Below are 27,240 nucleotides of genomic sequence, written 5' to 3' on the forward strand. Positions count from 1 at the left end.
CAGTACCTCACATTTAATACTTCACGCTTTACCCCCTCTAAGCTCTCGCCTCATTCTTTTTTTGTATAACTGGAATATGTAGTGCTGCTGTAAGAATTTAACAGATGACACACGGAGGCATCGTGAAAGCAGAGTGGAAAACCATGGCCTGCAAAGTCACACAGATCCAGGTACAGACACCTGTTCTGCAACTGACTAGTTGCATAACTTTGGACAAGTCACTTACTACCCTCACTGCATCTCGATTTGCTTATCTATAAGGTAAAATTAGTAAAGTCAACCCCATGCTGTTGTTTTGAGGGTAAATAAGATAATGTAAGTCATATAACAAGTATTCATTCATCTTGTTTCTCCTCCTTCCCAGTTCATATTACAGTGCGGTCTCACCAGACGAAACGCTGTGTGTTGTGCAACCATTACAAATAATAACTTATGGTGGCCAAGCAATGACATGGAAAAAGGTTGAATGCTGCTGAGACAACAACCACATATAGGAAAATGAATGGGGAAAAGAAAATCAAAATGAGTATCTGATTTGAATTCTGATAAATTATAGAGGGTTATTTTTCTGTTTTCTATTTTCCAAGTATCTTGTAATATGTTTATGTTACTTTTAGAAATAAAACAAAATAATTCATGGCAAACAAATATTTCAAAATTGCATGGAACAAAGAGCAATACACTTGAAAACCTAAAACAGCACTGTTATGGCTCCTTCATCAATGGAGTCATTTTAATATTTCAGGACACATTCTGAAGCACTAGGTTCCTCCTAATTCTAACACGTAACCTGGGATAAACAATTTACCCTGATAGCCTCACATTCCCTACCTATAAGGTGGGGCTAACTTAAACTTCACAGATGTTGTGAGGATGAAATGAGACAACGTGTTACTTCCATGTAGATGATCATGTTTTGAAAACCTCAAAGTTTGCAAAGATATAAATACAAATCCATTAAAATACCAGAAGGAAACATTTAATGGTTAAGAGCTTGGACTCCAATATCAGATAGACCTGTATGAAAATTTTAGTTCTGCCACTGACTTTGGGCCATCCATTTTACCTTCCTAAGCTTTATCTTTTCAGCAAAATGAGACTCATGACAACATACCTCACAGAGTTGTTGTGAAAATTAAATAATTATATAAAGCCAGTGCTTTTCACAAAATGACTCATGTTATCAATTATTATAACCCTCCTTCAAACCACTTCTACCGTTCACACAGCTGGATATATTACTGAAGTCCCAATTACTGTGCCTCACACTAAGCTACAAAGAGAGAAAATATATACACCCTGACTTCAAGGTGCTCACCATCGAAAGGACGCAGAATGCTCTTCAAAGATCCTAAGGGACTAATAATAAAATCAAATAGTGTATATATATGACTTTAGATATATGTGTATATATATATATATGTACACACATATGTATGTGTGTGTGTGTATGTGTGTGTGTATATGTATCACTAAGGAAACAAAGAGAAAGGAAAATGGGTCTGAATAAGGATGTCTCAAAAATCTCAAAGGAGATTTGAGCTGGATCCTAAAAGAATGGGTATGATTTTGTCCACTGATGAAGGAAAAACACAAAATGAAGAATCCAAAAAGTGCTCAGGCAATGGAGAACAGTCTCATTAGATGGAACACTGAGTACGGAGATGCTGGGTATGAAAAAAAGAAAGAAAAGTCAGGGTCTCACTGTAGAGAGCTTTGTACAAATGCCTTGCTCAGGTATTTGGACTTTATCAATAATGAGGAAATCAAAACAGAACTTTAAGAGCACAATCGGACCTACAATTTAGAAAAATAACTGATAGAATTAGGTTGAGTTAAAGGTGTCAGGAGATAACACCTGAAGGAGGAGTCTGGGAAGGGTGTCCCAGGCGGAGCATGGGAAACACAGATCTGAGGGCCTGCGAGAGCCCAGCCAGTGCATAAGGAGAGTGGGGGGCTGCAGGAGGGTGTGCAGAAGAGGCAGGCCGAGACAGCAACACCTTTGCACAGGAATGTGGACTTCACGGGCAGCAGAAAAACATTTGCAACAGTGGACCTACTGGTCCATTATCTTGATGATGTTTTTGAAAAGCATCTCTAACACCAACGACAGGAAGAAACAGAGACTAGCAAAGCTGGAGACTCGAAAAACAGGCAAGGAAGTCATAAGGATGGAAACCCAGGCCAGAATAGAGAAGAGCAGATAGACTCGAGTCAATCCAGCCACGGTAGAAAAAAATGACTATGTTTTACTTTTACCATTTCTACACTCAAAAAATATTTGCTATTCCCCTCTCGCTACAGGATAAAAATTTCAATGCTAGCATTAAAAATCCTGCTGGTCTAACTCTTTCTGCCTTTTTATCCACTCTTCCTTAAGCCCTACAGTCCCTCTGCTTGATCCAGATAGTCTATGCTTTGACTCGCCTCTCTGCCTTGTCGAATCCCATCCAACTATCAAGGCCTAACTATTTCTGTTCCCTTCACGAGGCATCCCAAGCATTCTCACAGTGACTGTCCCCTCAAATAAGGCCTATAGTGTTGTAAACTGATAGACTCCAATCTGTGCTACTGACCCCCTCCTATTATTTTGTACTACTGTATGTTTCCTTCATATATGCACAAAGAAATGTGAAATACATGAAAACAGCTAGACAACAACCCAAGGCAAGGTGAACGTCCCAAGAATTTGGCATGCTGGAAAAAACTCACTGTGGACTATACTTATTCAGAATCAGTTACTTCTTCTGTAAGGCCATTATTGTGTAAAGTACAATAAAACAGTAACAGTATTACCTGCCAATCTGGTTTCATAATAAGATATGTAAGAAACACTAAATCAATATAGATGGAAATGAGAATACAATGAGCAATTCTGTGGAGAACCCTTGGGATTACATAAACAGTATAATACGAATCAATTGTTTTTTAAATGAACTTATTTCCAAAGAAGTAACTTAGGCAATGGCTCTTCTCTTCCTCTCCAATAATTCCAGTGAAGGAACAGAAATTGACAGTGAGACATAGCAAAATTTAACTTCAGAAAAAAAGTGTACCTAGTTGAGACTTCAAACGCAACCTCACACGAAGAGGACTTACAGTTTGGGTTTATGTATATCTGTAGCGACAGGAAGAACTCCAGGAGCACTCAGAAATGTCAATGCCAAACATGTCACAAGAGGTCAGAGGTCACATTTTCTAACTGGGGTTTGACCCTAAAGTAAGCAATACAAGTAATTAATTGATGCCCTAATCTGAAATATTCACGTGAATGGGACTAGTCTACCAATCCAATGTTAGTTTAATCATACTAGTCACAGTGTAATCACCGCTAGAAACACAAAATTCAAGTTGCCCAAGACAGGAAGGAAACGTATCGGTCAAATACTTCAATTGTTTTTTCTAGTAGTCCATAATAAACAAGCTAACCTCCCTCCAGCACACAGTCTAGCCAACAATGCCAGTAGAGACTAGTATAAAATCCGTACTGATTTCAAAAGTATGTCTTTAAACTGTCTTACAATCATTACTTAAAATTATTATAAACCTCTAAAGCCAAGTCGTAATAGTCCAAATCAGATGTGAAAAATTTGTCTGGATTAAAGAAGAAAAGGAAGTGATATATGTAACTTGTTTTTAATGGATATTAAAATGGACGTGGCATCTAGAGAAATAACATGACAATGAGTTATGAATCATACTGGGAAATTTTTTTTTTTTTTTTTTTGAGACAAGGTCTCACTCTGTTACCCAGGCTGGAGCACAGTGGCACAATCATGGCTCACTGTAACCTCAACCTTCAAGGCTCAAGCCATCCTCCCTCCTCAGCCTCCCGAGTAGCTGGGACTACAGGCGTACAGCACCACACCGGCTAATTTTGTATTTTTTTGTAGAGATGGGGTCTCACTACATTGCTCAGGTTGGTCTTGAAGCTCCTGAGCTCAAGGGAACCACCCGCCTCAGCTTCCCAAAGTAGCGGGATTACAAGCGTGAACCACAGCACATAGCCTCATATTGGGAAAGTCAGTAATTAAAAGTTTAAATGTCACTTCTGTTACTGATTTTGTTCTTACATGGTTCTTCATCCTTTACTTCTTGATGTATAATGTGTAAAACGAGGGCTAAAATCTTAGGCATAAAAATATTTTATAAATATTTAATATTACTGTTAAATCACTTTCAAAAGTTTATTATGATACCTATTCGAATTACACAAAACTGATTAATTCACATGTGCTAGCTATAATTCAGCATTTACAGACATTTACACTGAAAAGAGAAGCTACTATTGCCTGTGTTTATCTTCCCACATAACCCTCAACTTACTACTGCATTTTCTTCCTGATGATAAAATGACTAATTTGTTTCCATTTTATAATGCTTAAACATCACAAAATATCCTCCAGTTTCTAAAAATGTAAAATGTTTTCGCTGACAGGCCAACATTTACTTGTGCTTATTTAGCTCCCAAATGAGGTCATCTATAGAATTTCATATTATCATTAAATCAAATTTATAAATATAGCTTTAAATCAGTGGGACAGTTTCATTGTTAATCAAAAATCAGACTCAACCACATTTACATATTTTGATTTCAGACTGACCCTTTTAATATTTTCCACACCAAGATGTTGGAGCTTGCTAAAGAAGTTTATCTTGGGTATGGTTTTTAAATATCTGAAATATTCAAAACATCTTAGCAGTGATTATCTAACTTACAGTACCTTCCCTACTACCTTCTTGGATACAAGACTAGCAGGTTTGTTTTGTTTTGTTTTGTTTTGTTTTTGTTTTGAGACAGGGTCTCACTCTGTCTCCCAGGCTGGAGTGCAGTGGCACAATCACAGCTCACTGCAGCCTTGATCTCCTGGGCTCAAGCGATCCTCCCTCAGCCTCCCAAGAAGCTGAGACTACAGGCACGCACCACCATACTTGGCTAATTTTTTAGATTTTTTGTAGATACAGGGTCTCACTATGTTGCTCAGGATGGTCTCAAACTCCTACTCTCAAGCGATCCCCCACCCTCAGCCTCCCAAAATGCTGGCATTTCAGGCATGAGCCACTGCACCTAGCTGACACCAGCAGTTTTTTTAAAAGGAAAATTAAAAGAATGTGGGGAAAAAAAGACTCAGAACTCTCCTTCTTGGGGAGATATCGTGACAACTAATGGGTGACTACTGTTAGGAACTCCAAAGTTAAATACCATCACAATTAGATGGAACAAACATTTAGAACAGGTAAGTTTTCCTATTTAGTTACAGAGATAAGAAAATTATTAGTCCCTAACAATTCAATTAATTATGAGGATCTGAGACTTAAATCCTTCAAATGGCCACAAATTCCACTCATGGGATTTCTTATTTTTTTTTTGTTTTTTGAGACAGAGTCTTGCTCTGTCGCCCAGGCTGGAGTGCAGTGGCGCAATCTCAGCTCACCACAACCTCCGCCTCCCAAGTTCAAGCGATTCTCCTGCCTCAGCCTCCCAAGTAGCTGGGACTACAGGCGTGCACCACAATGCCTGGCTAATTTTTGTATTTTCAGTAGAGACAGCATTTCACTATGTTGGCCAGGCTGGTCTCGAACTCCTGACCTTGCGATCTGCCTGCCTCGATCTCCCTAAATGCTGGGATTACAGGCCTTAGCCATGGCGTCCGAACGGAATTTCTTCTTTAAACTGCAACCCAAGTCTTGCTATGTTAAGAATCCTGGCCGGGCACGGTGGCTCACGCCTGTAATCCTAGAACTTTGGGAGGCTGAGGCAGGAGGATCACAATGTTAGGAGATTGAGACCACCCTCGCTAACACAGTGAAACCCCGTATCTACTAAAAATATCAAAATTAGCTGGGCATGGTGGTGGGCACCTGTAGTCCCAGCTACTCGGGAGGTTGAGGCAGGAGAATGGCATGAACCCAGGGGGTGGAGTTTGCAGTGAGCCGAGATTGCTCCACTGCACTCCAGTCTGGGCGACACAGCGAGACTCCGTCTCAAAAAAAAAAAAAAAAAGGATCGTGTGTTTGAATATGATGCTGCCATTTATTCTGATGTGTCCAGTGCAGTATACAAACACGGAGAACATGCCTTTGATTTACCTTTGTCAGAAGGAATTATTTATTGCTTTTGGCTCTGCTTTTGAACTTCAGAAAATATCCTGTGCCTTTAAAAACTCTTTTTTTTCTTTTTGAGACCAAGTTTCACTCTTGTTAACCAGGCTGGAGTGCAATGGTGCAATCTTGGCTCACTGCAACCTCTGCCTCCCGGGTTCAAGTGATTCTCCTGCCTCAGCCTCCCCAGTAGCTGGGAATACATGGGCCCGCCACCACGCCCAGCTAATTTTTTGTATTTTTAATAGAGATGGGGTTTCACTATGTTGGCAAGGCTGGTCTCGAACCCCTGACCTCAGGCAATCCATCCACCTCAGCCTCCCAAAGTGCTGATACTACAGGCATGAGCCACTGCCCAGCCCCCCCCCAACCTTTTTTTTTTTTTTAAAGAAAAATCACAAGATTGTTGTGAGATGGGATGATGATGATGGTAACATAGTTTTTTGTGGTTTTTTTGTTGTTGTTGTTGTTTGTTTTTGAGACTGTCTTGCTCTGTGGCCCAGGCTGGAGTGCAGTGGCATGCCTCCGCCTCCTGGGTTCACACCATTCTCCTGCCTCAGCCTCCCAAGTAGCTGGGACTACAGGCACCCGCCACTGCCCTCGGCTAATTTTTTGTATTTTTAGTAGAGACGGGGTTTCACCGTGGTCTCAATCTCCTGACCTCGTGATCCGCCCGCCTCGGCCTCCCAAAGTGCTGGGATTACAGGCTTGAGCCACCGCGCCCAGCCAACATAGTTTTTAAATCTCCCCAAACCTACTAGACAGAGTTACTGGAAGAATACCAAATAAAACAAAGCAAAATGCCCTCGGACAGCATACACAGAACAAAATTAGGTCATGAGAACTCCTATGCATCCCAAAATTTGAGCAGGTGAGAACAAATCTCTGAGAGCTACAATCCTGATTGGTACTGATACCCTTACAGGAGAAAGAGAGGCACAACTAATGGAACAGAGCATAAGAGGATAAAACACCCAACAGAGACACACTGGAAAGCACAGTAGACCCACTTGATAACAGCACTGAAACTGGATTTTACACACTCCCATTTGCAGATGATTCATGGTAATTCATGAATTTGTGGTAAATTCTTAAGGAGCTAGAGCTTAATGGGGCCTACAAACACTCAAAATTAAGCAGTCACAGTTCCCTTTCAGGACAAAGCCCGGTATTACAGAGAAAGGCTACAAATAAAAGTAACAAATACTACTGCAATCAGTTGAAAAGACCCTCAGTATAAGAAAAGGTGACTCCACAAAAAAACGGGGAAAAGATGGAGAAAAATCTGGGAAATCTCAGGAAAAATTAGGCTCTATTTTTAGCACTTCGTAAAAATGGCATAAGAAGAACTTTAAAGCCATAAATCTGGAAAGAGTATTCAGAACCACTCTGCCCTGACACAAGTTTAGGCAAAGTGATTTCATGTGAGAATGACCAACAGAGAATGACCATGGCACGTGGAACAGAATGACATCCTGATGGTTAGAAACATGCCAGAAAGATAAGCCTACAAAACAGAAGGAAGCTAGAATTTACTGTCTCAAGACATGAGAAAAGACATGAAGAAAATGATACAAGGTAAACAAGCTATAAATCAAAAGAAAAACTCAGAATTCTGAGTTAAACATTTGAAGTAAATGGAAAAAACATCACTTCAGAAGTGAAGTCTAAACTAGAGGGTACACAAAAATGAATATACACCAGATAATGTTACATAAAAAGAGGCTGCAATGAAGGAAAATACGAAAAATCAAAAAGAAAAAAGATGAAAAGAATTAAATAGAAAAGTACAAATACAGAAGATAGGAAAAGAAGATCCAACACACTAAGAGAGGCTCCAAACTACATAAGGATGTGTGTAGATAAGAAAATAATAACATAATCATAACTATACACGGTATACAGAATATTTCAGATTGTCTTACTCTAATAGCTGTGTATTTAATGTTGCATCAAATAACTGACTACATGAAATGCTAAAATTCTATCCCAGATGATGTCCCCGAGAACCATGATTCTCACCATGTCAGAAAGTAGATAAGGATTTTAGATTCAAGAGCTAAGTCAATAAAACCCAGTAGCCACCAAGTTCAATGGAAAGTATCAGCATGAACTCAGGACGTGTTTTCATCTTCTAAAAGTATGCGCATTTCATAATTCTGTCCAAAGGCCTAGAAAGAGACCCACCCAGCAGCGACACTGAGTAGCCAGGAAGTGCTCTTAAAATACATTTTAAAACTAAAAGAAACCAGAGCACCTGGGAGAAATCAATGGTTCCAGACCTGGGGCAGGATATGTACAAGAGGATCCCGAAACATCTTGTTCCATAACAAGCAGAAAGAAGTTCAGAAGCCAACACTGCAGAGGCTCCAACTGGTCAAAGATAGCATCAATAAGGGATATTTTGAAAATGGACTGAAATACACGAAATGTAATTAAATGCATGAATTCCAAAGGGCAATTTGTTTCTAAATCTAATTGGTTGTCATTAAAGGATACTATTTTAAAAACTGCTAAATACATAAAGAGAATGAATTATTCTACTTTTCCCATATGAACCATACCACATGGTAACCAAATACCAGATGATGGGAAGCTATGTCCTTATAGAAGTAGTCCAGTTAAAAAAGGAAAGATAGATTGGATGATTACCATTTGGCAGTCCTTAATTAGAGTTACTGGATCTAGCATCAACTGCTATGTACATCACAAAATGAGAAACAACTGACATCATGTGTCTCCTGATAGAACACACCACTCCCATGGAATAGTCTTGCCCCCTCCCCCAAGCCACCAGATGCCGCTATCAATCTCCATGAAATAAAAAGGACTGAGCAACAGGTTAAACTAGACTACAGGGATGCGATTGGCAAAAGCCAGACTATAGAAAATCACAACCAATGGCCGAGTTTCTTCAATCAATTCCAAAAAAAAAACAACAACAACAAAAAAGAAGAGAAACCTAGAGATTAAAAGAACAAAAGCAAGCAGAACTAAACCATTATACAGAAGTAAATTAGAGTGTTTAGGGTGTACCAGGCTAAGAGCCAGTCACCCCAAAGCCCACAACTTTTAATGCTTGACCAAACCTATGTAGCTTTTTTTATAATGGCATCACTCATCAGTCAAAATAAGAAATGAAACTTAATGATTAATATGCATTCTTGACAGTGACTCTACTACAGCCTTCAGTACCTTAAGATATTTGCAAAGTTTAAAAGATATCTTTATGTTCGGACTTGACTAAGTAGATCAACTTGATTTAAAATGAATCTAAGGCTTGAAAAGTATTTACCTTTCGAGAGTACAGAATAGGAATATTAGGCTTTAGAGCAAAAGATCTGACTTCCTGTCATAGTGCATTGCTACTTCCTAACTTACCTTAGGCAAGTTTAACAAACAGGGAAATTAATATCAGCCAAGAAGCAAAGGCACTGGCCAGGTTAGGCAATTTTCTAGACAGTTCTTTCTTGGAGCTGTCTAGCAGGGAAATAATGACAAATGTGATTAATGTTATGAAGGAAGTACAGGATGCTCTGATTTGAGCCACATAATAAAAATAAACATGGCATACCTCTCAGATGAGATGAGGCAGAGGAAACACAGGGACCCAGTCTTAAGCACATAACCTCTGATTCTTTCTTTTTCTTTCTTTTCATCTTTAGATGAAACTAATAAAACCAAGACTATCTGGTAGGTAAATAAATGTATTCATATTTAATTGTAAAACTAAGGACCTCATAACATGAAGAAAAATAAGCCTTGGCATCAATTAAAGCTACGCTGATGAAGAAAGGAGAGAAAAGAATGCTTATCAATCATACATAATGCAAAATGAGATGTAGGCAATCCTGTTAATAATCTCCATGTCTTTTACTACAGTTTAACATGTGTATACATGTACACACACACGTTATAATAATCCAGCAGGTATCTGCCACCCATTACTGTGGGAGTTAATTCTCTTACTCCCAGATTAGAAGGTGGTCACAATCTAACAGCAACATTCACGCTGGGAGATTCTGATAGCTGCTTAGACAAATGTCCCTAAAGCTTCTAGAGAAAGATGCTACAGATGAGTAAAGGTCATTTGAAAACCTGAAATAGTTGTCATGTTTACATGATTTTAACTTAAAAAGCTGAATCCAAAGAAAAGTATTTTATTTAAACATTCTTCTCTAAGCAATTTTTATATAAAGGATGGTTTTTTTAAAATCTCAACCATAAGGAAATACTGTTTTGTGTTTTTTAAATGTTTTACATCAACATCATTTGCATTTAGTTATCATACCTCAAATTATGTGCTTTATTTAAAAACATAATCATTAAAATAATATACTATTTATTTTATTCTTATTGTTCACATAGTATTATCTTTTTTTTTTCTTCTACGATCTTATAGGAGCAAGGAGTTGTACACAGTCAGCTTTAAAATATCCCAAGGGCGAGTACAGAGTTGGAGCCACATATATCCTCACCCCTTCTCTATATCCTTTTTTCTTCCCTCTTAGCCTTTGGGTTTCTTTGTTTTGTTTTGAGACGGGGGCCTCACTGTCACCCAGGCTGGAGTGCAGTGGCCTTACCTCGGCTCACTGCAACCTCTGCCTTCCAGGCTCAAGTGATTCTCCCACCTCAGCTTCCTGAGTGGTTGGGACCACAGGTGCACAGCACCACACCAGGCTAATTTTTGTATTTTTGGCAGAGATGGGGTTTCGCCATGTTGGCCAGGCTAGTCTCCAACTCCTGAGCTCAGGCGATCCACCAGCCTTGGCCTGCTAAAGTGCTGGGATTACAGGCGTGAGCCACTGCACCCATCGCTAAGTAGCCTTTGTAATCTTCACCAGCATACAGGGAAAGGACAAAAATACATGGAACTCAATTTTATTACTTATTAATGAAGGTCAAAAAAAGGCACTTATTTAAGTGAGTTTTGTAAATTACTCCCATTCTCCATTTTCACCCATAGCATCTAAAGAATGTGAAGAGACATTTTCTCTGAAGCATCAAGATGTTTTCTCTCAATTATTTTTAAAATTCCAAACACTTAAAAAAGATAAATTTAGCTTTATTTCTTTAAGAATACCCAGAGAAACAAAACAAAACCAAGTTCCTAACTGAAGACTCCCTTATAATTAGTATACAACATGTAAATAGAAGCTTCATAAAGTACTTTTATTTTTCTTTTTTTCTGTATCCTGAATCTGTCTACCCATATAAATAGCATGAGAAACTAGGGGGTGGGGGTGGATAATTTTCTTCTTTAAAACTGAATGTTTATTTATCACGATTTCTAAAATACAGAAGGAAATTGTTGAAAATTCTGCTAGTGGGCGATAAAGTAGTAAGATGTTACTGCACATACCACACCTATCCTATATTAAAATTAGTAATGAACAGTAGACTGTTTTTAGATAGCTTTACTACACAAAAGTGATTCACTAAAGGTGTTTTTAATAAAAGCATCTCTGGCCGGGTGCAGTGGCTCACGCCTGTAAATCCCAGCACTTTGGGAGGCCGACGCAGGTGAATCACGAGGTCAGGAGTTTGAGATGAGCCTGGCCAACATGGTGAAACCCTGCTTCTACTAAAAATACAAAAAATTAGCTGGGCGTGGTGGCAGGTGCCTGTAATCCCAGCTACTTGGGAGGCTGAGGCAGAAGAATCACTTGAACCCGGGAGGCAGAGGTTGTCGTGAGCCCACTGCACTCCAGCCTGGGCGACAGAGTGAGACTCTATCTCAAAATAAATCAATGAATAGAGTTAAAAATTTTGTTAACCAAAAAACTATTATAAATTGTACACAGTGATATTTTCCTTATCTAATTTTTCTATGAAACTTCTAAACACACGTTGCTTCTGTATGTTCTGTGTTTTTCTAACAAGTAAATATTCCTGCAAAGCAAAAAGTGTCTTCAGTTCTTTGTAATATATGTCGATTAGCATAATAGATGAAAAATTTTTTGGCCTTTCCCCCAAAATCTTCTATGAAATTTTACAGAGATATTTTTGGTTAAATTTACTTACTTTGTAATACGGTCAATGTTGGCAATTTGCTTCTGGTTCCGTATAATCTCAATGGCTGCCCAAAGATGCTGGATAGCTTTTGTATCCGCCTGTCGTCTTTTTGTTAAACGTGCCATGACCTGTTTACTTCTTTAGCTGCAGTAATAAAAACATAAGGGAAACAAAAAACAGATTACAAAATGATTTATCAATATAAGTGAATAACATTATCAGGACCTCTCAACTATTGATTATACTTAGTATGCAGTATTGCCCACTTTCTATTTTTTCTACCATCCACATCACCAGTTACTCCATATAAAGTATCATTCATTTCACTACATCATGAAGAATGACATTCTAAAAGCCACAAAGTTGAAAAGGTTATCCCAAGAAGGGTAAGTGGTCACTTCATACCAATACACTTTTAGAAAATGCACTTAAGTTTATCCTAAAACAGAAATATTGCAAGATAAAACTTCCTTTGTTGACATTACATTGTTTGTAATTTAATCAATACAAAATGGAATTTAAATATTCTAATTGTTTGGTACTTTGGTTTATTATAATCATGGCTTAATCAAATTTTATATACATATATAGATACACGAAAACAACATTCTTTTTTTAAATCAAATCATGAACATTAAATATAAGGAAGTTACTTCTGGGATGAGATGTGACAGGTTGAGGGACAGAACACTAGAAGGTCACAAATTATGAAGAATGGTAACATTCTTGCTTTAGGTGTAAGTTTTGGAGGGTATTTATTACACTATTAGGAAACAGCATTGCTATTTTATTCAAATTTTAGTATTCTAGATGAATTGAAGAAAATTGCCACCACACCTCCCAATAATTTTCCTGCTGTCTCCTGGCAAGATGGGGAGAGAAAAGAGGTTAAACCCTGGATGTCCGGAGAACAGCAGTATCACAGAGAGGATTCTCTTAACTCAGCATGGAGAGACGCGTCTGTAGGAATCTGGTAAGCCTTCGTCACGAATCCTAGCATTGAGGACCCACTGAAACATCTCCCTAGATCATACATGCTATCATGCTGATTTTAAAATCTAGGTTCTAAAACATACAGTGAACATTAAGCCTTCTGAGATTGCTGAAATCTCCTTGATCTGCCCTTTCCTATATCTTAAGTTTGGAGAATGAGGGAGGGAAGCACTTTGCTCTGTTCCATGACTGGCCAAGAGAGCCACAGGAATCTCCTTTTTCTCTACCTCTGTGTTTCTTCACAGCCCACTCAGTTCCCCCACTTTCTCAGACAAACACAAATAAACTCTATAGTTGCTACCAAAACTTATCTTGAGAAAATTGAGTGAGTCAGGCTCCTAAAATAAGATGTTTTTCAGAATTACACCAGCATCAGAATACATTTTGAACATGTTTAAAGGTATTCCTGAATATTCTCACACTATTACTTCTAATAGTTCCAAGCTGCTTCACAGAGCAAATAATTCAAAAATAATACCAGTATTCAAGTTCTAAAGAAAACTTTAGGAATATCAGTTGGTTCTGTATAAATTTATACATAACTAAAATACAAAAATTGTAACTTAGGAACACTTCCATTTTAGACAGTAATCACTTTAAAATGTACAAAAATTTCTCTGTTGAAGTGCACTTGTATTGGAGCACCAACTTTCAGAATTTGATATGCCTTAATGGAAGGAATTCATTGGTAAGGATTTACCATATGTCAGAAAGTGACATCTAATGGTGAACTGTAATAATACAACTCAATCCTGTGAGATTATACAAATACTCAGATAAATGAACAAAGTTTCAGTTATTCTTACATAGTTAAAAATATATGCAGGTGTCCACTTTATCTAAGGCACTGTGCTAGACACAATGAAGTAGTTAAAACTGTATAAACAGCGACCCTTGCCAAAAAATACTCTAAAACTGGCAGAGGAAATGTGACATACACATGGAACTAACTGTAAGGTCACAGATGACATATAAATAGTCCACAATATGTGCTATAAAAATTCAGACAAGGGAGACACTACTTCTCACTTAAGTAAAATTTGAGCAAAGAGATGAGGAGCTCTGCAAAATGGTAAATATGTGTAGGAAAATGTAAAAGCCCATTTTTCTCTTTCTTAATTTCTTTAAAAGATAACTGGCAGTTTAAAGCAAAGATAAAAATAATTGATAGGTGTCATTAGGCTTAAACACACATAGAAATAAAATATATAACAACCAAAACACACAGGAAGGGAAGTGGGATAAGTAGAAATATATTATTATAAATCTCCTACATTTTATGCAAGTAGTATTATGTTAATTCAAGGGAGGCTATCATAAATTAAGGATGTATGTTATAATTTCTAGAGCAAACATTGAAGAATAATACAAATAGGTACAGGTAACAATTCAACTTGTAAATTTTTTTTCACAATTCATGATATGTAAGAATATGAATAATTTATTCAGAACTATAAAAAATACAGCAAAGCCGTAAAATGTAAAATGTTAAATTTAACAGCAAAGCTAACATTTTTAAATAATACCATAATAAATAGTAAATATAACTATTTATATAACATAACCAGAAGAATATAGTGGGGACTAAGTAGCAGAAACCCTAAAAGTGATGTCACAGGTTCCTCAAAATGATTAAAATCAAGATTAAAGAATGAAGCAATGCTACATTTCAGAAAAGCAGGTGTAAAGTTAAAAATCAAAGATTTGAGAACTACCTGAATCAAGTCACAGAAAATAAACATACCTTGTAATACGGGTGCACTATAAGGAGGATGATCATTAGTTATAAGAGCCCACGCAGAACATTGCAAAAAATGCCAGGGAAAGACAAATCCAAGTGAGAGAAATACAATGAAGTTTGAGGCATATTATAAAGGTACCAAAAACAACTTGACTTATGGAGGCAAGATCTCTTTAAAGTGCAACCATAAAATTATCCTTTCATATGAAATCTAAATTCATTCATTCAACATATAATTCGTGTATGCTTGTTACATACCAGGTGCTCTCCTATGTTCCAGGGATACAGCAATAAGCAAAACAGACAAAAATCCTCCTCTCATCCAGTAAACATGACTAATGATGTGACTAGATATATAAGAAAAGAACAGCACTTTGGGTGTTCATCAATAAAAAGAAAGTCTTAGAATCCTGGGTACAGAGAGCTGATTATTTAGGGTCCTTGTTGATATGGCCAAACCAAATCTTACAGTCCATCCTTATCTGGGTGCATACTGCATTACTGCTCACAGCTCCCAATTACGCTCCCAAACGTCACACCTCCGTCCCTTTGTTTATGCAGTTCTCTCTCCCTGGAATGTTCTCCCCTGCCCCTTACCAATTATTAAAAATTTCCCTGTCCTTTCTAGGATTTACTTTAATGCAATTTTCCCTGACCAGCCTTTTCTCCTGGAATCAAACCAAATAAAACTCAATTGTCCTTTGTATTCTAATACCAGTTTGTTTATACATCTCTTACAAATGTATTGCTTGTACAAATACTTACAAATTCCTCAAAAGAATTGTTTTAATTCAACTAAGACAAGATACATCTTATTCATTTTTATAACTCATGGTTTTCAACGCGCCTAGCAGTTTTGAACATACGAACCCTTCAATATAAAATTATTAAATTCAGTTTTTTCAGCTGTTATGTAAATAACAAGAGCCCAGAGTGTACCTTCCTTTATGTTTTATCAAAGATTGAGACATCAAAAAGAAAGATCAGAAGACTCTGTGGAGATCACTAATACAGTCTTCAATCTTTGTTCTGCTCCAACACATTTGAGGAATGGAACAGGCCCCTTTTGGTAAAAGTAGACCATGATTCTCAAGAAGCCTGTAGTTAAAAAAATAAAAATAAAAAATAGTAAAAACTTCTGAGTAACTTTAATAAGCCCCTAGGTGATACTGATATTCTCTATCCCAACAAATCCATATGTACTGCAATCTCCACAGTCTACAGAAGTGTCATTTTATATCCATACTACTTCTACACAAACTGGGGTGAGGGCAAAAGGGAGAATAAAGGAGAAAACATGTCAGAAAAAAGCTTAGGAATATTCAAAATTAAACAAGATGTTGCTTGGTGATATATATATATTTGTGAAAACTGCTTTAAGGAAATGATAAACACAATAGTTAACAAGAACAGGTGAGGGGGCAGGGAAGAGAGATGGAGGAGCACAGTATGAGAATTCAAAACACCAAAGAGGTTCTGATTTTTACTTCTGGTGGTAGGTTCAGGTTTTTTATCAGTATATTGCATAAAATGTTTTCAAATATTTGCATCAAATATTATTACTTTTTCCCAAAGTCTATTAGCATTTTTAAATTATTTTTCATGGTCTATTCATATCATTTTCCCATTTATATATTAATTTTCACATTAGGTTCATCCATAAAATGCTTTCCTCTTTGCCTCTTAATAAACACTAAATTTTACTGAAATCTGGCTATGTATTCCTTTATCATTGCCTTTGTGATCAGAAGTCCCTCTACACTCAAATCAGAAAAATACGCAATTATATTTTGTAGTTTTTTATTTTTATTTTTAGTTTTTGAGGCGGAGTTTCGCTCGTCACCCAGGCTGGAGTGCAATGGTGTGATTTCGGCTCACTGCAACCTCCACCTCCCAGGTTCAAGTGATTCCCCTGCCTTAGCCTCCCGTGTAGCTAAGTTAGGATTACAGGCATGTGCCACCACACCTGGGGAATTTTTGTATTTTTAGTAGAGATGGGGTTTCACCATGTTGGCCAGGCTGGGTCTCGAACTCCTGACCTCAGGTGATCCGCCCACCTAGGCCTCCCAAAGTGCTGGGGAGAATTACTTTTTTAAAATTATGATTAGTAAACTATTTTTTAGAGCAATTTTAAGTTTGCAGCAAAATTGAATGGAAAATACAGAGTTTCCATATACTCCCAGGCCCCACACATGCACAGCCTCCCCTATTATCAACAGCCCACACCAAAGCAACACATTTGTTAAAAATCCACAAACCCACATTGACGTATCATTACGACCCAAAGTCCACAGTATACATTAGGGTTCACTCTTGGTGTTGTACATTCCATGGGTTTTGACGAATGTATGAACGACAAGTATGTGCCACTGTAGTACCCACACAGAAAGATTTCACTGACTTAAAAATCGTCTGTGCTTCACGTATTCATCCCTTCCTTCCCCTAACCCTTGGCAACCACTGGTCTTTTTACTGTCTCCATAGTCTTGCCTTTTCCAGGATGTCACAGAGTTGGAATCATACAATACGTGGCCTTTTCAGGTTGGCTTCCTTCACTTAGTAATACGCATTACGTTTCCTCCATAGCTTTTTATGGATTGATAGACTGTTACTTTTTAGTACTGAATAATATTCTACTGGCTGCATACAACACAGTTCATCCATTCATCTACTCGAGGACAAGTTGCTTCTAAGTTTTGGCAATCAAAACAAAGCTGCTATAAACATCCATGTGCATGTTTTTATGTGCACATAAGTTTTCCATTCATTTTGGTAAATACCAAGGAGTGTAACTGCTGGTTCGTACGGTTGGAAAATGTTCAGTTGTATAAGAAACTGCCAAACTGTCTTCCCAAGGGACCGGACCATTTTGCACTTACACCAGCAATGACTGAGCGCTTCTGTTGTTCCACATCCTCATCAACGTTTGGGATTGTCAGTCTTTTGGATCTGGGCCATTCTAATAAGTGTGTGGTGATACCTTATTGATGTTTTTTAAATTTCCTAATGATGTATGATATTGAATGTATTTTCATATGTTTATTTGCCATCCGTATTTCTTTGGTGAGATGTCCAGCCAGGTCTTCTGCCCTTAAAAAAAATTTTTTTTTATATATTTTTGAAAGAGGGTCTCACTCTGTCACCCAGTCTGCAGTGCAGTCATAGCTCACTATACCCTCAAATTCCTGGACTCAAGTGATTCTCCTGCCTTAGACTCTAGAGTAGCTAGCACTACAGGCATGCACCACCATGACCTGCTCATTTCTTATTTTTTTAATGTTTTGGAGAGGCAGAGTTACTCTACGTTGCCCAGGTTGGTCTCCAACTCTGGGCCTCAAGTGATCCTCCCACCTTTGCCCTTCTGCCCATTTCTAGAACATGTTTTTCATTTTCTTATTATTTAATGTTAGATGTTCTTTGTATGTTTTGTTTGATGGTCCTTTATTAGATATGTCTTTTGCAATTATTTTCTCCCAGTCTGTGGCCTGTCATCTCGCTTTCTTGACATTATCTTTCACAGAACAAAAGTATTAAATTTTAAGGAAGTCCAGCTTATCAATTCTTTCCTTCATGGATCATGCCTTTAGTGTTGTACCTAAAACATTATCACCACACAAAAGGTAATCTAGGTTTCCTCCTATGCTATTGCCTAAGAGTTTTACAGTTTTGTATTTTACACTTAGGTCCCTGATTCATTTTCAGTTAATTTTTGTGAAGGATGTAAGGTCTGTGCCTAGATGATTCTTAACTTTTTCTCTTTTTTTTTTTGAAAGCGGATGTCCATTTTTTCCAGCACCATTTCCTCAAGGGCTTTTTGCTCCAAGGTATTGCCTCTGCTTCTTGGTAAAAGTTGAACTGACTGTATTTATGTATTTCTGGGTTGTCTACTCTGTTCCATCCATCCATTTGTCTGTCCTGTCACCAATGCCACATTGTCTTGGTCACTAAAGTTTACAGTAAGTCGAAGTCAGGAAGTATCAGTCCTCAGACTTTGTCCTTCAATATTACGATGACTATTTTGGGTATTTTGTCTCTGCATATAAACTTTAGAATCAGTTTGTTGATATCCACGAAATAACTTGCTGGTATTCTGATTGAGACTACATGAATTTGTACATAAAAGTGGGAAGAAAAGACATCTTGACAATATTGTTTTCCTATCCATGAACATGGAATATCCATCATTTATTTAATCTTTTATATCTATTTTCAGAGCTCTGCAGTCTTCCTGATATACATCTTGTCCACAATTTATTAGATTTCTACCTAAGCATTTCATTTCAGGGGTACTAATGTAAATAATATGCTTTCAATTTCACATTACACTTGTTCATTGCTGATAAATAGAAAAGTGACGGATTTTTGTATATTACCCTTGTATCTTGCAACCTGGCTATAACCACTTAGTAGTTCCAGGAGTTTTTTTGTTAATTCTTTTGGATTTGCTATATAAATGATCATGTCATCTGCCAACAAAGACAGTTTTATTTCTTCCTTCCCAATCTATTTGCTTCTTATTTCTGTTTATTATCTTACTGCATTAGCTAGTACCACAGTTTGAATGTTTTCGCTTATCCAAAATTTATGTGGGAAATTAAACCCCAATTGATGGCATTCAGATGTGGAGAGATTGGGAGGTGATTAGGCCCTGGGGGCTCTGCCCTCAAGAATGGGATTAATGCCCTTAAAAAAGAGGCTTCAGAGACCTGCCTGGCCATTCCATCTCTTCTGCCATGTGAGGACACAGCAATAAAGTATCATCCTGGAAACAGAGCAACGCTTACCAGACACGAATCTGCCAGTGCTTTGATCCTGGACTTTCCAGTATGCAGAACTGTGAGAAATAAACTTCTGTGATTTATAAATTACCCAGTCTGTGGTATTTTGTTATAGCAGCAGGAATAGAGTAAGACAACTAGGACTTCCCACATGACGCTGAAAGGCAGTGGTGAGGGGACACTCTTGCCTTGTTCCTGATCTTAATGGAAAAGGTTCAAGTTCCTTACCATTAAGTATGATGTTAGTTGTAGGATTTGTGTAGATACTCTTTAACAAGTTAAGGAAGCTCCCTTTTATTCCTAGTTTCTTGGGAGGTTTTATGAAAGAATGTTGGGTTTTGTCAAATCCTCTTTCTGTATCTATTGGTAAGATTACCTGATTTTGATAAACCATTTTTATTCTCACTTAGTTACAAATACTTAAAAGGTCCTCAAGATTTATTCTTTGAGCCCTGTTATTTAGAAGTGTGCATTTAATGTCAAAATATTTGGGGATTTTCCAGCTATCTTTGTTATTAATTTCACTCTTCATTCCATTGTGGTCTGACAGCAGATATATTATTTCTATTATTTTAAGTTTATTAAGGTCTGTTTTATGGCATCGAATGTGGTCTATGTTGGTGAACGTTCTGTGACCTTCAAAAGAATGTGTGATTTGCTGTTATTGAATAATGTAATCTATAGATGTCAATTATATCCAGTTGATTGGTGTTTTTGAGTTCAACTATGTCCTTACCAACTTTCTGCCTACTAGATCAGTCTATTTTTGCTAGAGGAGTATTGGTATCTCCAACTATAGTAGTGGATTCATTTATTTCTCCTAGGAGTTCTATCAGTTTTTGCCTCACATATTCTGATGCTCGGTTGTTAGGTGCATACACATTAGGCACTGTTATGCCTTCTTAGAGTATTGACTCCTTTATCATTATATATCGCCCACCTTTATCCCTGATAACTTCCCTGCCTCTGAATTCCTTTGTCTGAAACTGATACAGCTATTCTGATTTTCTTTTCATTAGTGTTACCATGCTATATTCTTTATCTCTTCAATCTGTATATTTAAAGTACCTTTCTGGCAGTCAAGACATTGTTGGGTCAAGTGTCTTGATCCACTCTCACAATCTCTGTCTTTTAATGGCTGTGTTTAGGCCATATTTCAAGTGATTATTAATACAATTAGATTAATATCTGCCATGTTTGTCACTATGTTCTATTGTTTGACTTTGTTACTCTTATTTCTGTCTTCCACACTTTTCCTACCTTTTGTGGTTTTAGTTGAGCATTTTATGCAATTCAATTTTCTCTCCTTTCTTATCACATTATACTTCTTGCTTTACTACTTGTAGTGGTTTCCCCAGAGTTTGCAACACACATTACAATTAACCCAAGTCCACTCTTGAATAACATTATACTGCTTCATGGGCAGTGCAAGTACCTTATAATAACAAAATATTCTGAATTCTTCCCTCCAGTCCCTTGTGCCATTTCACTTACACATAAACTGTCATTCATTTTACTTACACATAAGCACACACACACAATCAAATACACAGTTACTATTATTGTTTTGAACAAATTATCTGTTAGTAGAAAGAAAAAAAATTTATCTTTCCTTATTCCTTCTTGAATGATCTTCCTTTCCTCATCTACATCCAGGTTTCTAACTGAAATAATTTGCCTTCTTTCTGAAGAACTTCTTTTAACATTACAAGGCAACAAACTCCCTTAATTTCGTCTGAGAAAGTCTACATTTTTACTTTTTATGAAAGATATAGTTTTACTAGATACAGAATCCTAGGGTGGTGGGATTTTTTCTTTTAACACTTTATTTCATTCCAACTCCTCCTGCTTGCATGGTTTCTGAATAAAACTCAGATGTAATTCTTAACTGTGCTCCTCTATAGGTAAAGTATTTATTCCTCTGGCTTCTTTCAAGTTTAATTTTCTGACATTTGAATATGGTATGCTTAGGTATAATATTTTTGGCATTTAGCCTGCTTGGTGTTTTCTGAACTTCCTGGATCTTTGGTTGGTGTGTCTGATACTGGTGAAATTGTCAAGTATTTTTGACTCAAATATTTCTTCTGTCCCTTTCTCTCCTTCTTCCCTTCTGGTATTCCCATTATACATATGTTACATCTTTTGTAGCTTTCCTGTAGTTCTTGAATATTCTTTTCTCAATTGGTTTTTTCCCAGACTTGTCTCTCTCTGCTTTTCAGTTCTGAAGATTACTAGTTGTCATATCCTCACATTCAGAGATTCTCTCCTTGGTCACATCCAGTCTACTGATAAGCCCACCACAGGCTTTTTGTGTTTTGTTACAGTGTTTTTGATCTCTAGCACTTCTTTTTGGTTCCTTCTTAGAATTTCCATCTCTATGCTTATATCGTCCATTTATACTTGTTCCCTATTTTTTTGGCATTAAAACTCTTAGCATTTTAATCATAGTTTTTAATAACCCATGGTTTGATTATTCCAACATTCCTGCCATATCTGACTCTAGTTCTAATGCTTGTTCAGTTTCTTTACACTGCTGTTTTTTGCTTTAGCAGACCTCTTGTAATTTTTGCTGAAAGGTGAACGTGATGTACTGGGTAAAAGGAATCTTGCTAAATAGGCCTTTAATAACATAGTGTAAGGTGTGGGGAAGGGAAGCCTTCTTAGCCCTACGATTAGATTTAATCTTTAGACAGCCTGTGCCACTGGACTTTGAACTTCACCAGGCTGCAGTTTCCCCCCTTACGTGAAACGGGATCACTGGAGGGGGCTGAGGTTGTATATTTCCCTTTCCCCATGTAGAAAGCTACAGTAGGCTGGAGTTAGGTATTTCCCTTCCCCCAGGTAGGCCAGGCTTCGGTAAAATCCTGTCTCCTGAGGGTAGGCTTTGTTAAGAACAGAAAGCTCTTACATATTTCAAAATGATCCCTTTCCCCCTCCCGCTGCAAGAAGCACAAGGAGATTGTTCTCCAACATTCACTGTGAGGTCAAGCTCCTGGAGGTAAAAACTCACACCTGTGGCAGCCGTCCCCCATGACTGGGTCCCTCTGAAGTTTCTAACTCTCAGAGTTGTCCATACTATGCATCCAGCGATTCATCAACTACAGTTCCGCCTTTCCTCCTCCAGCACTGGCCCCCCCAGGGGTTTCTGCCTGTGGGTTCCTGCTCTGGTAAGTTGTGATTCTTTGTATCTACCTGTCTGTCTCCAGTTTTCGGTGCAGCAGTATGCCTCATGGCTTCACTTCCCTGATGGATCCAACAGAGCTTTTTTGTTTATTATTATTATTTTTGCTTGTTCAGCTTTTTCCTTGTGGTTAGGACAGCATGGTTACTTATCAGCTCCTTCCATGCCAGGCTGGAAACCATGGAATTACTTTTTGAATGTGGCATTAAATGAAAATACAGAGTGTTTCCCTGAAGAAGCAATCACTGAGCTAGTGTGATTCAATGAAGGGTTTTTCTCTTCTCCAACAAAATGTGACACCTCCCTAATCATACGTTAAATTTTCTTTTAAGAGACAGGGTCTTACCATGTTGCCCTGGCTGGACTCCATTCTCCTGCGCTCAAGTAATCCCTCCTACCTCAGCCTCTCGAGGGACACAGGTACACATACCACCATGCCTGGCATTATATATTAAATTCTTACTTACCAAGCCTAGCATTAGTTTTTTTTTAATGTGTTTGGTCTTTTATTGGTGCCCCACAATTTTCATTATAACTTGCATGTATAAGCTACATATATCCAAGGTATAATTATAATAAATGCCATGTTATCGATTCCTATATAATTATTACATATATAGTACTGTCTGCCCAGCAGTATTGTCAGTTTAAAGCATCCCATATTTTAAACCTTCTTCATGCCCCTAATAACTTTTACCATAAAGTAGATGCTAAATAAATACTTACTGATTCAATACTCTCCCCAGCCAAACCTGAGATATTAAAAAATTAGTTGTTGGTTGCCAGGGGGCATCAAGAGTTATTGTTTAATGGGTATAGAGTTTAAGTTTCACAAAACAAAAAATCACAGAGATGGATGATGGTGAGAATTGCACATTATAAATGCATTTGAATACACTAAACTGTACTCCTAAAAATGATAAAGATAATAAATTCTATGTTATGTGTATTTTGCCACATTAAAAAAACTTAAAAAATAGGAAGAGAAAAAAAATCTAGTCTACAATAATAAATGGTTAACTACCAGGTCTTAAGTAAAGATCAGTAATACTGCCCCAAGAGCCCCAAGACAATCAATCTGCAGTATACTTTCCACATGTGGCAGTCACAGGACACGGGTAACTGGCAATACAGAGCCCTCGGAATGGATCTCCTGGTAGCTTTCTGTCTGTTTGGATCAAAGTACATTAGATTAAGAATGGGGAAATATTGCTATGCAACACATTGATCTAGGTTCCTGATAGCAAAACAGGTCATTATGAACCCTTTATTCACCTTTTAAAAAATGTTTTAATTACTTTTTTAGTTATACTAGTAAACGCAAAAGGATATTTCAGGACTTTTCAGTTTGACAAAACAGTCTATAAAACAAAATGGTGGGTGACAAAATTGTTACCCTTTTTATTTTTTAAAAAGCTTTATTGAGGTATAATTCACATACAATTCACCCATGTGAAGTGTACAATTCAGCGGTTTTTGGAACATTACATTATTTTTAAAACTGTAGCAAAATATATATTAATATAGGATTTGCCATCTTAACCATTTTTGAGTACACAATCTGGCAGCATTAATTAACGTACATTCCCAGTGTTTTGCAACCATCACCATTATCTATTTCTAAAACTTTTTTATCGCCCCAAACTACAGACCATTAAGTAATAATTCCCCATTCTCTGCTCTTCCAAGCCCCTGGCATCCTCAAATCCACTTTCTGTATCTATTAATATGCCTAGGTATTTCATGAGTGGAATCATACAGTATTTGTCCTTTTGTGTCTGTCTTATTTCAATTAGTGTGTTTTCTAGGTTCATCATTTTGTTGCACGTGCCAGTACTTTATTTCTTCTTACGGCTGAAGAATATTCCACCATATGGATAAATTACAATTTGTTTATCCGCTCATCTGTTGATAGACACTTGGGTGGTTTCCACCTTTTGAAAAATGTTGTGAATGAGACTGCAGTGAACACTGGCATACAAGTATCTGCGTGGGTCTGCCTTCAATTCCTTGGAGCATATACCCAGAAGTGGAATTGCCAGATCGTGTAATAAATTCTACATTTAACCTTTTGAGGAATTAGTAAACTCTTTTTCACAAGCAGCTACACCATTTTACAATCCCGACAGCAATGTACAAGTGTTCCAATTTCTCCACATTATTACCAACACTTATTATTTTCCATTTTTCACTTTAAAAAAACCATAGCCATCTAAGTAGATGTAATTACCTCATTGTGGGTTTGACCTGAATTTTTCTAATGACTAATGATGTTGAACACCTTTTCATGTATTTATTGGATATGTATGTATGTCTGGAGGAATGTCTATTCAAGTCCTTTGCCCATTTTTAATTGGGCTGTCTTTTTGTTGCTGTTGAGCTGTAGGTGTTTTTTAAATATTCTAGATACCAATCCAGTAACAGATACAAGCTTTGCAAACATTCTTCCCTTCTGTAGATTGTCTTTACACTTTCTTGATAAGGTCCTTTATGCATAAAACTTTCAAATTTTGATAACATATAACAACTATTTTTTCTTCTGTTGCTCATGCTTTTGGTGTCATACCTAAGAATCCATTGCAAAATCAAAGGTCATGAAGATTAAACTGTTTTCTTTGAAAAGTTTTAGGGTTCTGGCTTTTATATTTAGGTTACTGACCCATCTGGAGTTAATTTTTATATGTGATGTGAGGTAGGTGGTCCAATTTCATTCTGTACATGTGGAAATCAAGTTATCTTGGCACCATCTGTTGATGAGACTATTCTTTCCCAATTGAGTGGACTTAGCATCCTTGTCAAAAATCAACAGCCATAGATGTATGGGTTTATTTCTGAACTCTAAATTCTATTCCACCAGACTATAAATCTATATTATTACTAGACTACATATCTATATTATTCCAATACTACATTGTTTTGATTACTGTAGCTTTGGAGTAAGTTTTGAAATGAGGAAGAGGAGAGTAGTAATTGAGGAAAAGCTGAAAAAAGAATGCAAGACCAATGGGAGCTTTGGAAAATAATGGGTTTTTTAAGTTACCTCTGGCTACAGGGTGTAGAATGAGGAAAAGATATCACAACTTAATTTTGGACTGGGAAGAAGGGAGAGGTGAGTGTCAAGGATAATGCTTAGATTTCCGGTTTACACAGGGTGTTACACTGGGGTGTTTTCAATTGAGATAAGAAATCTGGGACGGAGACTAAGTTTGCAGAAGGCAGTGGTATATGTATGTGGGTGCTGAGTTTGGTTTTAGGCAGACTAAGTTCAGGCGTCTTTTAGACATCGAAGGGAGATGTTAAGTAGGTATGTGGAGATAGAGCTAGTGAGCTGAGAATATATGCTGAAGATCTGTGAGGCGCCTAAGCATGGTAACTGAAACCATCAATGTAGATTAGACTGCCCCAGGAGAGAATATGGTAGAAAGCGACCTAGGCCCCTAAGTACTAAGAGCAAATCTAGGAGAGTTGTCTTACAGAAGTCCGGTGAAGGCAAGATTTCAGAAAGTATAGAATAATGCTAGGGTGTCAAAAAGCAGAAAGAACTGAAAATATCCACTAGATTTAGCAATATGTTGGTCACTGATGACTTCAGCAAGAGCTGTCTTAGTGAAATAATAGCACCCCAACCGGATTGGAGTGGGTTAAGAAGCGGCAGGTGAAGAAACTGAAATAGAGAAGAGAACTCCTTCCAGAAGAATGACTGAAAAAAGTAAAGGAGGTAGATGGAAAAGTAGCTGGAAAGAGACAGATGAGAGGTCACATGAAGGTCTAGGATTATTTAAATTTTATTGTCATTTTAATTAAAACTATATATACATGATTTTTCAAAAATCAAATAGTCCCAAACCCCCTACCCCCTCTTCCTGCCACCCTAAGGCAATCACTGTCAACTATTTTAGTTTTCTTTTTTGGGTCTTACCTCTGTATTTACAAACCCTGCCCTTAAGTAATTATCTTCCTACTTAAGTCAATTAATCTCTTTCACACATACCTCCCCAGCACACATACACTATCCTTCCTTTTTTCTTCTCGAGAAAGTCATACTCCAATTTCTAGTTAAATCAAAATGCACTGTTAATTAGGACAATGCACTTCCCCACCACACTGAAATTAGGCGAGGCCATGTGTGGATTTGACAAACAGAATCTGAGTAAAAGGGATTTATACCACTTGTACAACGGATGATGTAAGAAAGCTCACTATGACTTGCTATGCTTTCTTTTTCTTTATACCATGGGTAATGGCAATCCCAAACCGGTGGCTGCTCTGTCAGCCTACATACTAGAATATGGACAAATGACAGCAGAACTCCCAGCTCATCTGTGATGGACATGTATTATGAGCAACAATCACTGTTTTAAACTACTGAGATTTTGAGGTCGCTTGGTATCACAGCATAACCTAACTAACCCTGCCTATCCTAGGAAGTC

General features: G+C 37.4%; 1 protein-coding gene across 19 annotated transcripts in view; it reads right to left on the bottom strand.

Moving 5' to 3' along the window:
• Positions 1-27,240, bottom strand: part of ZMYND11 (zinc finger MYND-type containing 11) — a 108,876-nt gene that overhangs the window by 55,430 nt on the left and 26,206 nt on the right. For 18 of the 19 annotated variants that reach the window (XM_026454772.1, XM_026454780.2, XM_026454782.2 and 15 more), the window contains one exon: positions 12,127-12,261. In XM_026454772.1, the coding sequence (XP_026310557.1) occupies positions 12,127-12,242 (116 nt within the window). In that variant the 5' untranslated portion in view covers positions 12,243-12,261. Of the gene's footprint in view, positions 1-3,099; positions 3,216-12,126; positions 12,262-27,240 lie in introns of those variants that run through there. The other variant, XM_026454776.1, reaches the window with a different exon arrangement.

Source organism: Piliocolobus tephrosceles, chromosome 9 (assembly GCF_002776525.5).
Source record: "Piliocolobus tephrosceles isolate RC106 chromosome 9, ASM277652v3, whole genome shotgun sequence".
Lineage (NCBI taxonomy): Eukaryota > Metazoa > Chordata > Mammalia > Primates > Cercopithecidae > Piliocolobus > Piliocolobus tephrosceles.